This window comes from Drosophila albomicans, chromosome 3 (genome assembly GCF_009650485.2).
Source record: "Drosophila albomicans strain 15112-1751.03 chromosome 3, ASM965048v2, whole genome shotgun sequence".
Lineage (NCBI taxonomy): Eukaryota > Metazoa > Arthropoda > Insecta > Diptera > Drosophilidae > Drosophila > Drosophila albomicans.
Window position 1 is genome coordinate 12,637,501 of NC_047629.2, and position 12,227 is coordinate 12,649,727.

The 12,227-nt window shown below is 38.9% G+C and overlaps 1 protein-coding gene across 1 annotated transcript; it reads left to right on the forward strand.

The window, feature by feature from the left end:
- Window positions 1-5,845: 5,845 nt before the first annotated feature.
- On the forward strand, window positions 5,846-12,148 carry LOC117568254 (F-box/LRR-repeat protein 20). Its single transcript, XM_034248736.2, has 9 exons — window positions 5,846-7,016; window positions 7,480-7,596; window positions 7,676-7,759; window positions 7,834-7,928; window positions 7,985-8,162; window positions 9,153-9,341; window positions 9,410-9,703; window positions 9,768-9,980; window positions 11,082-12,148. The coding sequence occupies exons 1-9, from the start codon at window positions 6,309-6,311 to the stop codon at window positions 11,187-11,189; spliced, it is 1,986 nt and encodes a 661-aa protein (XP_034104627.1). The 5' UTR covers window positions 5,846-6,308; the 3' UTR covers window positions 11,190-12,148.
- The last annotated feature ends 79 nt before the right edge of the window (window positions 12,149-12,227 follow it).

Below are 12,227 nucleotides of genomic sequence, written 5' to 3' on the forward strand. Positions count from 1 at the left end.
TGGTACAACAACAACAACGCGAATTACAACAGCAACGTCGACGACAATAATAAGAGCAAGAACAGCAGCGACAACAATAACAAGAACAACACGGCAGCAGCCGCAGTGCGACGCATAATTTCCTGCTTACCCACTCACACTCACAACAGACACAGCCACACGCAACCACTAAAGAGCGTTTGCTGTTACGAGCGTGGGAAGGGGACGCCGTAACGGCTGACCAACAAAGAAAAATATCTCCGCTAAAGAGAACGAGTTGGAAAGAGAGCAAGTGAGCGAGCGAGAAGAGCGAGGGCAACGACAGCAATTCGCGGCGCATAAAATGACCAATTCGAATCATCGTCATCATCGTCGAATCGATGTAAGTCGACAATGTCTTTTTAAGTTTACCAACTACAAATACATAATTGAATATTATGCATGCATTATATTTTACACCACAGAAGGAAGCACGTAAGTTGTTTGCGACATACAAGAACCGAACTTTGTTTTGCCTTTTCCTTTACTTTGTCTTGTCTGCCAGCCAGGCTGGCTGACTGGGAATGCAATTGAAGCGCAGCGTCGTCGACGACAGACAATCAAAGCAATAAATGCCAATACCAACAACAACAAACAGCTTCCTTGATTCTTATTGGCTGTGTACATGCAAGTGTGTGTGTGTATAGTTGTTGCTCTTTTGTTTGCGCGCATCAGCCAAAACACTTACTCACCCACACATACACACACACACATAAACACGTAGATATGTGCACACGTAGCAAACTTCAGACTGGAGAGAGACAGTAAGTCAAACAAGATTGGCGCCCTCTGCTGGCAGCCCGTCACACTGCAATTGACTATGCTCACTCACACACACTCACACTTTGCCTTTTCTGATTTCTTTATACTACATGTTTATGGCGAAGTTGGTTCTTTGTCGTCTTTGTTGGCGCGGCGAGCTGTTGCTGTTGCACCCAAAACCCGCTCCTCTAAAAGTGTAAGTGGCTGGCGCTGCTACCCAACCCCGAACTTCTGTGTGTGTGTGTGTCTCTGTTTGTCTTTTTACACAAGTTAACAACGACTTTACGGCTTTAGCAAAAGTGCAATAAACTCGTTGACGCTGGTCCACCCAACACAACCCGGCAACAAGGTCTGTCTCACTGCCTGTCCATCTGTCTGTCCTCAGCTAATGACCAGCAGGGAACTGTTTTTGCTTTTGGCAGACTTCAATGTAAATTAAGTGCATACGCAAATACAACTGTATGTATGTAAGTGAAGGAGTGAGACAGAGTGTTGAGCCAAAGCTCGCAAGCCGTCAAAAATGGAGCTACAATTGAAGCACTCTATCTCTCCCGCTCGGTCATGAATAGTCGTCAAACTAATGCTAATTACTCAAAGGGCAGAAGGAGCAAGCAGATGTTATCGAATTTAGATTTGCGTTGTGCCTATCGCACAACAAACTGAGAGATAAACAATATCTTTTTGTGTATTAGTGTATTTGTATTTGTGTTTAGCTGTAGTCGTAGTTGGTTGGCGCTGAAAACAAGTTGAGAGCATTAACAATAATTGCAAACACATTTGGATTGCAAAAACAGCTGACATGAAAGTGCTACTGTCTGGCAGCGCTAAAAAGTGAATGCACATTTACATACATACATACATGCACACAAACACACAGCTGTAAACTGCACTGCACTGACCGTCTGTTTTGGAGGGGGACGCAGCGCAGCAGTGGAATTTTTAGTTTCATTCCATGCCGACAATTTTGTTTTTGTTTGTCAAACGCTTACGCTCACTCTCTCTCTATGTCTTCGACAGACTGGCTGGCTCTCCTTCTCTCACAAACACACAGACACACGCACACATTGGCGCCCACACTACGCTCTCATTGAGACTTTTGTGTTGATTTTAAGTTGTTGTTATTTTTGTGGGTGCATTGCACCACCCCCAAAATGACGCCCCCGCGCACGCAACTGCTGCAAACGCTCTTCTATGTGCACATACATTATGTACTACACTGTGTAGGGCTCTGTGTGTGTGTGTGTGTGTGTGTGCGTGTGCCAGTGTGACCCCACTCAATGCATTCTGTTGAGGACTCGACGAGCAGCGCAGCAACACAGTTGAGCTTCAGCTGTTCGTTCGCTCAGTTTGCATTCTGCTGCGCTCTGTTATCCATGTCGAAATTGTCGTCGTCGCGCTCGCCGTTGTCGCTGTCGTTGTCATTGTCTCGCGTGTCTGCATTTATTCTGGTTGTGTGATTTTTTTGGTTTTTCCAGCGCGCGCAGCAACATAAAAAATAATAATTATATATAGAATTTATTTGCGTGTATAGCAAATAAATTGTGTGCGTGGGTGAAAACTATGTAAAACTATTTCGCAGTATAATTTTAAATCAACATCAGCAGAGCCGCTTTAAAAAACATAAACAAATGGTACGCTTAACATTCGCCTTATTAATTTTTGTAATACATTCTGTTTTAGCAACTATTAACTTGTCAAATAGTCGTGAGAATTTTGTCAGTTCCCAGTGTACCATGCGTATGTGTGGGTGTTTGAGTGTGTTTCAGTTTATTACAGTCTGTGTGTGTTTTATTTTATTACATTGTGTGTATGTGTGTGTTGCTGTTTCTTTTGCTTGCAATTTGCTGCTGCTGTTTTATGTGCCCGTCAGCTGTTCTAGTCTCTTTATCGCTGTCTGTTTTGTGCTCAAGTTGCGAGTTTTTTTTATTGTTGTTTTTGCATTCGCAATTTCGGGCATTGTTTTGCCTGCTTGGCTGATAACGTTGTCTTTGCGTAGTGTTTTTATTGCGTCTCGCTTTTGATTATTTTTTTTTGCGTGCTCGCATAATTCGTTAGCCTATATACAGATACACATACAATGTGTATGTACGTGTGTGTGTGGCGAAATATGTAGCACAGATATATTGCACAGCTGACCCAGTTTTCGTTGACCTTGTGGCCTTCGAGAGGTCTATATACTGTCATCCTATATACCTCTCAAATTATGTGCATTTAGAACTGAACTCTCTGCCTATATCAGCAGCAAAAAGATGACTGGATACTTTTTTTGTTTGACCATGGCACATATTGAAAATCCAGCACAAATTGTCTTGTCTGTTTTATTTGAATATTCGTTTGGCCATAACACTCAGCGAAGCCATGTTTTTTAATGGCAGACAAGTTACAAATAATGCATGCAAAATGTACATTTCATAGGCAGTATTTGAGTTTATACATTTTTGTTTACTTTTCAAGACGATCCACACACGCACACAAACTCACATACTAACACATATTTGCCTTCTCACATTAATACACTCACATATGCTCACTCTCTTCTCTCTCTGTATATCTGGTTATCCTCTCTTTGCGTGTGGTTTTTGCTTTTTTGATTGCTCTTCGCACCTCGCGATTGCTTTACGTTTGGCATCTGTGTTTGTGTGTTTGACACTCTCGACGGACGGCCTGTCCTCACAGCTGTTTGCTCGCTCGTTCTAGCGGTACTTTGCCTTAGGCATTTTACGTGCCCAATAACAACAACAGCAACAACAATAACAAATCAGCGGGCGACAGTGGGCAGAGGTTAATGTGAACAGTATCACGTATTACGTGTGCGGAACGAACGCCATAAGTTGCACGACTTGAATGCAAATGCATTTTCAGGTGCGAGGGCAGCTCAATTAATATTGAATACTTTAATGGGCACTTAAATGTAAATAAATTGTATGTTAATAATAATTGGAATTATTTATTGCATTGTGTATGTCGGATAAATGAATGTAACACTCGTTCAAAGCGTGCTAGGAATAATGTAATAATCTGATTCACCAGCATTCTTGCATCAAGAACAAAACCATTAAATATCGATTGCTAACTTTTAGCAATTATTTAATGTAATGTAATTGAAAAGTAAAAAAAAAAAACATTTTGTTTTTAAAAATCTCCAAAGTGTAAGATTTATTAAAATTCTTCTTAATTGAAGGAATATCAATTAAAGGTTACTCTATAAATAAATATTCAATTAATCAGCAAATTTTTCCTATTTTATTTTTTCAAATAAGTTTCGAAATGTCTTATATTTTCAAAATAATAGTCTCTCATAAAAACCCATGAATATATATATCTTAATTCTAAAGATCATTTGTTGTATTCAATTTATAATTAATTTATGGGAACAATGTAGCAAATAATTTGTTCCTAAATGATTAATGGAAATCGATATTCATTGTACTCAATTATTTATTGAGCACTCATTGAGCAATCCTCGCAAAATTTGTGTGGGACCATCGCATTATATTGTGTGTGAACCGTAAACAGTGTGCACTTAATAAAACGAAATGAATTGAAGCTATTTAGTTTAGTTTAGTTGATGTACGAATGCAATGCGAATTATGAATAGAAATTTCAATTTGAATTTGAATATGAATTGAAATGAATCTACTCAAGTGCTTCAGACTAGTTGAGATGTGTTGAGATATATATTTATGTGGGCCATAAGTTCATTCTTCCTTTTCGCAGTCGTGGTTGTGTTTTTCTTGAGTGCGAGTTGATTGAGTGTGAATGCGAATGAGAATATTTATGCATACATCTGTGAACATGAGCTACATATATAATTATTTTAATTTCTTGCAATCAAAAATGTAGCAACGCATACATAATTCAAAGAGCTCTACTCAATTAGACCAAATATAGGCTATTATTATTTGTTGTGCCAAATAAGAGTTTCTTCATGTAGTATTTTAATAAATTCACTCATACATATGTATCGCTCTCAATTAAATTCTAATGCGTTGTTAGATGTTCTTCAACAACAATTTCCGATCTTCAATTGTTACTTAGTTGGATTGTATTATTGACATCAGTTCTTAATGGAATACGATTGGTCATAGAGAAGAGCTTTAGAATGTATAAATTTGTATATAATTGCTAACAAAAGTTTAATAAATTCATGACGAAGCAAATTTAAAAGGAAAGAAAACTATTATGTTGTCTACAAAAAAGCTGACTAGCACTTTGTAATCTGAGCTGCGTCTAATAAGTTGTGACACACTGTAATGGTAATAAATACTCGTATTATTCGACCTTGTAACGATTAATTGAAAATCTAGATTTTGTCAACATTTCCTGCATTCGTTCCACTTTTCTTATCGTTGTAAAAAAAAATCACCACAAAATAATATTTGTTTAAATTTGTTTATCTCCCCTCCTTATATGCGAGGTCGTATCTTAAGATCGTTTAACTTCGTTCTTTGAATGCTCTCAGAGCGCGCAGCTCTCACCGGTTATTTCCCGACCGTCTTCCAGCTTTCCAGTGATTGAGCCGATCAACAAGTTCCATTCAACAGCTGCTGTTTATTTTTGTTGTCGTTCTGAATGTTGAATGTTGTTTTTTTTTTTTATTGTTGTGTTGTTGGGCGCTTTACTCAAATTCGCAACACGTTCGATTGCCTTTTTTAAATTGGCTTTGATGGTTTTTCATTTAAGCTGAATTTTGTGGCATTCATTTAAAATATATATATTTATTTATCAGTATGTGTGTGTATACGAAAAGGGGCCTGGAGGGAGGGGAAAAGCCAAAGTCATTGACTGGTCGTCGTCAGTTTTTATTTTTATTTTTTTGGGTTGTGTCGTCAGTCTCAAAGCTAACACAAAGCGGACGAGTTGTAGATCAGATCACTTGGCCGGCCAATATCAATTTGTGAAGGCGAATTCAATATTCTTACGTTGTTTGTAATTTATATATTTTGTGGCCCCTCAATGTGTGACAACCTTGGGGCAACAATTTAAATGTGATTTAATATGTATTTATTTCTGTTGTTCTTTTTCACACGTGCGCGCCACGAGCAGCTTTAAAGCAAAAGAAAAGCAACAAAATAAATTAAAATAAATAACAACAAAAAAAATGCAATTCAACTGCCAAGTTTGCGGTGTCTACAAAAGTTAAACGAACGCCGCAAATTAGAATACGTGATTTCAAGAAACCGGGAGAGAAAGAGAGAGAGGAGCGCAACGTCCTCTCTTTGCCTCACAAGACATTGATGGTTTGTTTTTGTTAAGCAAACAAAACAAAACAGAAGAAGATAGCGAAGAGCAAAGGGAAGCGACGCGCAGCGCATCATCAAAAGACGCAATTTGTGAATAATTTAATCGTGCATTCACACGAAGACAGCGCGAACAAAAGTCCACAGTGAGCAGAGCAGCGACGCTGCGTAAGTGAGTGAGTGAGTGAGACGAGTGATAGACGCTTCACACACAAAGAGAGCGCATCGGAAGAGAGAGAGTTGAAAAGAGTTGAAGCTTTCGCAAGAGAGACTTACGCATCTCGCTTAATGTTTGCGCGCAGCGGAATTAGCGCATCGCCCAATGGCGGCAGCGGCGCTGGCGGCGGCATCGGCAGCGGTGGTCGGGGCAGCAGCAGTGATGGCAGTGGCAGCAGCAGCGGTGGAGGGGCTGCCGGTAGCATTGAACTGTTATGTCCACCCAGTGGGAGCAGCAGCATTAGTGGCAGTGGCAGCTTTAGCAGCAGCGGTGCCAGCACAACTGCAACTAATAGCACCAGCGTGAGTTTGAGTGTGCCGCCAACGTCGACGCCAGCAGCGGCAGCGGCAGCGGAGAACAGCAGCGAGAGCAACAATAATGCGAATGCCAATCGTAATCTGAGCTTACAACTGTCTAATAATAATAACAATACGAACAACAATAATAACAACAACAGTAACCACAACAACAATCATTATCACGGCGGCAGCACAAATCTAATCAGCGGCATCTGCAGCAGCATTTGGCGCACCGCAACCTTTGGCAGTGCTGCCCCCATTGCAAGCATAATGGCTGCCAACGGCGGCGGTGGCGGCAGCGGCGTCGCAGTCGCAGTCAGCAGCGGCAGTTACACGTCCAGCGCAGCCTCGATATCGCCAGCAGTCGACGAGGTGTGCATTGTTGAGCAGCAGCAGAGCAAGCGTACGGTGGCCACCAATACTAATGCAAACATGCAAGAAATTCAAATGCAAATCCAACTTTGTGTGGATCAGGATTCTGTAAGAAAAACAAAAACAACAAAGACAAAAACAAAATTTGCTTTGACTTTTGATTTTCAAATCCACCATACATTTCTCTCTCTTGCTCTCTTTGATATTGTCATTCTGTCTCTCGCAGCGGTCATTCATTCGAGCAGCGCCATTTTGTACATTGCCCTCCTTGTCATACGCCTCGCCTTTTTACTGTTTTGCCCCCACCCCAACTCTCCCCCTGTCTATCTCTATCTTTCTCTCGTGCCGAGCATTGTTCATCAATTAATTTGTTGCGTTTTCCGTTACTTTTAGTTGAAAGAACATTTTTCTGTTTTTGGGACAGCCTCAATTACGATCGGAGTTAATTGTTTTGTTTTGGTACAATTTCAATTTATAAATCACTTCATATAATAAAGAGCACACACTATAATTCTATACACAACACTACAAGATAAAGTGAAACTAATTGAATTGGAATTTGTTGTTACAGCAAACTTACCTAGGCGCCAACGAACTGGACGATGAGCTAATCAAACAACTGCCAAAGGAGGTGCTGCTGCGTGTTTTCTCCTACCTGGACGTTGTCTCGCTATGCCGCTGTGCTCAGGTGGGTGTGACTACATTGACTAACTAACTAACTAACTGTATAACTAGTCGACTAAATGAATCATTGCATGTTGTTGCAGGTGTGCAAATATTGGAACGTACTTGCCCTAGACGGTTCCAGCTGGCAAAAAATCAATTTATTCGATTTTCAACGTGATATCGAGGTGCGTCCTAATGAACAATTCCACCAATTCACTTAACATTATCATGCTATATTCATATATTGTTTGCTTGACAGGGTCCGGTGATTGAGAATATATCGCAACGATGCGGCGGTTTTCTCAAGTCACTCTCGTTGCGTGGTTGCCAATCCGTCGGAGATCAGTCCATCAAGTGAGTAGGAACAACATTTTCCCCAACAACCATGATTTAATATAACATTCTTTTAGAACTCTAGCGAATCACTGCCACAACATCGAGCACTTGGATCTGTCGGAGTGCAAAAAGATCACAGATATATCCGTCACAGACATCAGTCGCTATTGCAGCAAGCTGACCGCCATTAATCTGGACTCCTGCTCCAATATCACCGATAATAGCCTCAAATATATATCCGATGGCTGTGCGGTAAGTTGAGTTGCTTTATATAAAAATAGCATTGTTTCCTGATTGATTGACTGACTGACTGCCTAACTGATTGATCTATCAATCCAATGCGTCAGCAGTAAGAGCTGGGAGGCTGTACTTTTAACCCAAAATAGCTTTTAGAATTATACTTCAACTGGGAAAACAAACAAGTTGACTAACTTTCAATGCAATATCTTAATGGTAAGAGCTGGGAGGCTGCTAAAGGCTGCTGGAAAAACTGACTAGTTAACTACATACCTAACTAAGTGACAACATCACTGCTAGAATTACACAGTTGACTAACACTCAACGCAATACCTAAGTGGTAAGAGCTGAGAGGTTGCAGTTTTTATGCGTTATAGTTGTTGGAATTATATTTCCAATGCAAGTGAATTGCTGTGAGAATAACAAGCTAGTTAACTTTAAATTTATTTAACTTACTGATCTATTACAACAAATACAAATACAAAATGCTATGAGGAAAACAAGTTAACTAAATTTCAATGCAATACCTAAGTGGTAAGAGCTTGGAAGTTGCAGGTTTTATGCAGTATAACGTAGCAAGCGAAAGGCTTTTGGAAAACACTAACTAATTAGTTAACTATAAATCAAATTAAGTAATTGATCTATTAATGCAATACATTAAGAGGTAAGAGCTGCGAGGCTGTACTTTTAACCCAACATAGCTGCTAGAATTACACTCCAATTACACAGATGCCAAACTTTCAATGCAATACCTCTGTGGTTAGAAGAAGCATACCAAAGCTAGTTAAAGATAGTTGAAAAAAAACAAACTAATTAATTAACTATAAATCAAATTAAGGTACAATGCAAGATATTAAGCGGTAACAGCTGGGAGGTTGCAATTTTTTCACAGCTTAAATGCAAGTGAAAGGCAAATTTTAACTAGCAAATGAAAAACTGCTTTAACACGGCACTAAAGAATGTCATTAATTATAAATTAATGATGATTTAATTGTCTTTGTCTAGAATCTACTGGAGATAAACGTGTCGTGGTGCAATCTGGTCTCAGAGAATGGCGTCGAGGCGTTGGCACGTGGCTGTGTTCGGCTGCGCAAGTTCAGCAGCAAAGGTTGTAAACAGATTAACGACAATGCCATCACGTGCCTGGCGAAATACTGTCCCGATCTAATGGTGCTAAATCTACACAGCTGTGAGGTGAGTCAATTAATTTAATACTAACATCATTAAAGTCACTAAAAACTCTTATTGAATGTTCTTGGCAGACCATCAGCGATGCGTCAATAAGGCAGCTGGCTGCCAGTTGCCACAAGCTGCAGAAGCTGTGCGTGTCCAAGTGTGTGGAGCTAACTGATCTCTCGCTGATGGCGCTGTCGCACCACAACCAACAGCTCAACACACTGGAGGTGTCTGGCTGTCGCAATTTCACAGACATCGGCTTTCAGGCGCTGGGTCGCAACTGCAAGTATTTGGAGCGCATGGATCTCGAGGAGTGCAGCCAGATAACAGATCTAACGCTGGCACACTTGGCCATGGGTTGTCCCAGTCTCGAGAAATTGGTGTGTAAACTAGGATTAATAATTTAAGAACTTTATAATGAGAGTTGGATTCTTTTTGTTGCAGACTTTGTCGCACTGCGAATTGATCACCGATGATGGCATTCGGCACTTGACCTCGGGCAGCTGTGCGGCCGAAAGTTTGTCTGTGTTGGAACTGGACAATTGTCCACTGATCACGGATCGCACGCTGGAGCATTTAGTGTCGTGTCACAATCTGCAGCGGATCGAGCTATTTGACTGCCAGCTCATCTCACGCGCCGCCATACGCAAGCTAAAGGTAAAGAAGGCTTAGAAAAGCGAAAACAATTCGAGACTTAGATTTCGATAATAAGAAATAGCGTCGAGACTTAGATATCGAATAATTAGAAATAGCGCCTAAAAAATTAGATCTTACATTAACTTTTTCAGTATTTTTCTATAATCCTAAGAACTTTAATATTATATATTCTTACGATATTTAAGCCGGCTACCCATAGGGTAAAAGGGTACAATAACTTTGTGCCTGCAGGAAATGAATGTAAGCAGGCATCTCCGACTCCATCTGTCTATATGTCTGTCCATATGAACACCTAGATCTCATAGACTATATTAGATAGAGTTATAATTTTTTTCAACAGCAATTGTTACATTTGCACGCAAATCAAGTTTGTTTTTGATAATAATCGAATAACAATCATTGTTTTGAAGCAAATTTTAGTACAACATATACGGTATATTTTGTAAATTATAGCATATTTTGAATGAAAATATTTTAAATCAATATACCAATTGCATAATAAGACATTTATACTAGTTTTGTAGTATATTAATTTGGTATGTTTAAGAATACCGCACTGTTTTGCTTCAGTCGCGAATGTGGTACGTTTATGGTACATTTTGTTCTACATATACTGAGTATTTTGAATATATATATTTAGTATTTTCGAGCTATATTAATTCGGTATAATTTTTATTTTATTTTATTCTGTTTATTTACAATCTATCTAATTGATAATAAGTAAATTTTATGGTGTGGGGGTATATACAGAAGGTTTTACATTTATGGGGAAGAATTCGGTATAATTTAAAATTAATACCGTAATGTTTGGCTTTTATTCACAATATTATATTATATTATATATTCACAATACGTAGTGGGTATCTCACTGTCGAGCATACTCAACTGTAGCTTTCTACTTAAGATTAGCGTAAACAAGTGAAATCAGCTAAAGATCTTCGAATACGATATGGATTACAACTACCAAAGTATTTAAGTTTTTATTTAAATTTTTCTAGTGTAGGTTTCAATACTTATTATTATAATGAAATATTGAATGTATTCTTAAGAAATTTTTTGAATTGTACTTTAATTGTACTTTACTTGTTCTTTGTTTTCCAGAATCATTTACCAAATATCAAGGTGCACGCCTATTTTGCGCCTGTAACACCGCCAGCGGTGACGACTGGACATCGGCCCCGTTATTGTCGCTGCTGTGAGATTCTCTGAGATACGGCCATTGGCTTCGCCAGGCGAATAATGCGCAAATCTGCGACAGACTGATGTTGGCCCATCAGCATCGTGGTGATGACGGTGGTCCTAACCCTGACGCTCATCGCGATGCTCTATTTGATCGATATCTACTGGTGAATGTCTAGCCACAAAAACCAAGCAAAATACAGATGCATAGACACACACTCACACATAGTCACATACACCCACACACACACAGACACATGCACGCCACTCTGTGTATAACTAAAGCAAGATTCTAATATGGATTTTTAAGCAGAAACCGATAAACGAATCGAAACCAAGCGAAATTCGTAACATTTTAGTATTTAAATTTTGTGCGCGAGTTTCTAAAACTCCACCGTCAATATACATAAATGTAAAATTGTGATTATTTTATTTAATATGCTAAGCTGTTAACTAGATAACCATTTACTTTTATCACTACTACTATTTTATTTTCCTGTCACTCGTGTGCATTAAGTATTAGCCTCTTTTTAATTTGTATCTTCGTCTGTTCTCTTTTTTTGTTTGGATTGTAAGCAGCTTTCAATTAGCTTCCGTAGATGTAAATATGTATACTTTATGTTTAATATTCCACACACACACACTCACTCACACACTCTTGGACAGTCACACACACACTCTCACACAGATAGCTTGAGGTATGCATGCTGATTAAGTTTTGATTAAATGCTGCATATTTTATTGGAATATTACTGAGATTTGAACAAAGTCTAAACATGTCGATAGAACCACTGAGCGTTCACCCAAACACACACACACACTTTAAGCTATTCCCTAATAATTGTTGCTAAATCGTATTTTTTTTTGTGTATAGTGCCAGGTAAATCCGTATGTAAGCGTATTTAAACTAGAACATAATACACAAACTATGTTAAACGCAAATTGCAATTTGTATATTACAACAGAACAAAAACTAAAAAAAACAAAAACGTAAACATAAACATAACGAAACTGATAAATAAAATAAAACACTAAAGTGCAAGCATGTCTTTTACACACAAAAACAAA

What these genes read in the sequence shown, in the direction of transcription:
- LOC117568254 (XM_034248736.2), top strand. Translation starts at nt 6,309, where the DNA reads ATGTTTGCGCGCAGCGGAATTAGCGCATCGCCCAATGGCGGCAGCGGC. An exon ending in TTTGTGTGGATCAGGATTCT is followed by an intron (nt 7,017 to 7,479) that starts GTAAGAAAAACA and finishes TTGTTGTTACAG; the next exon opens with CAAACTTACCTAGGCGCCAA. An exon ending in ATTTTCAACGTGATATCGAG is followed by an intron (nt 7,760 to 7,833) that starts GTGCGTCCTAAT and finishes TTTGCTTGACAG; the next exon opens with GGTCCGGTGATTGAGAATAT.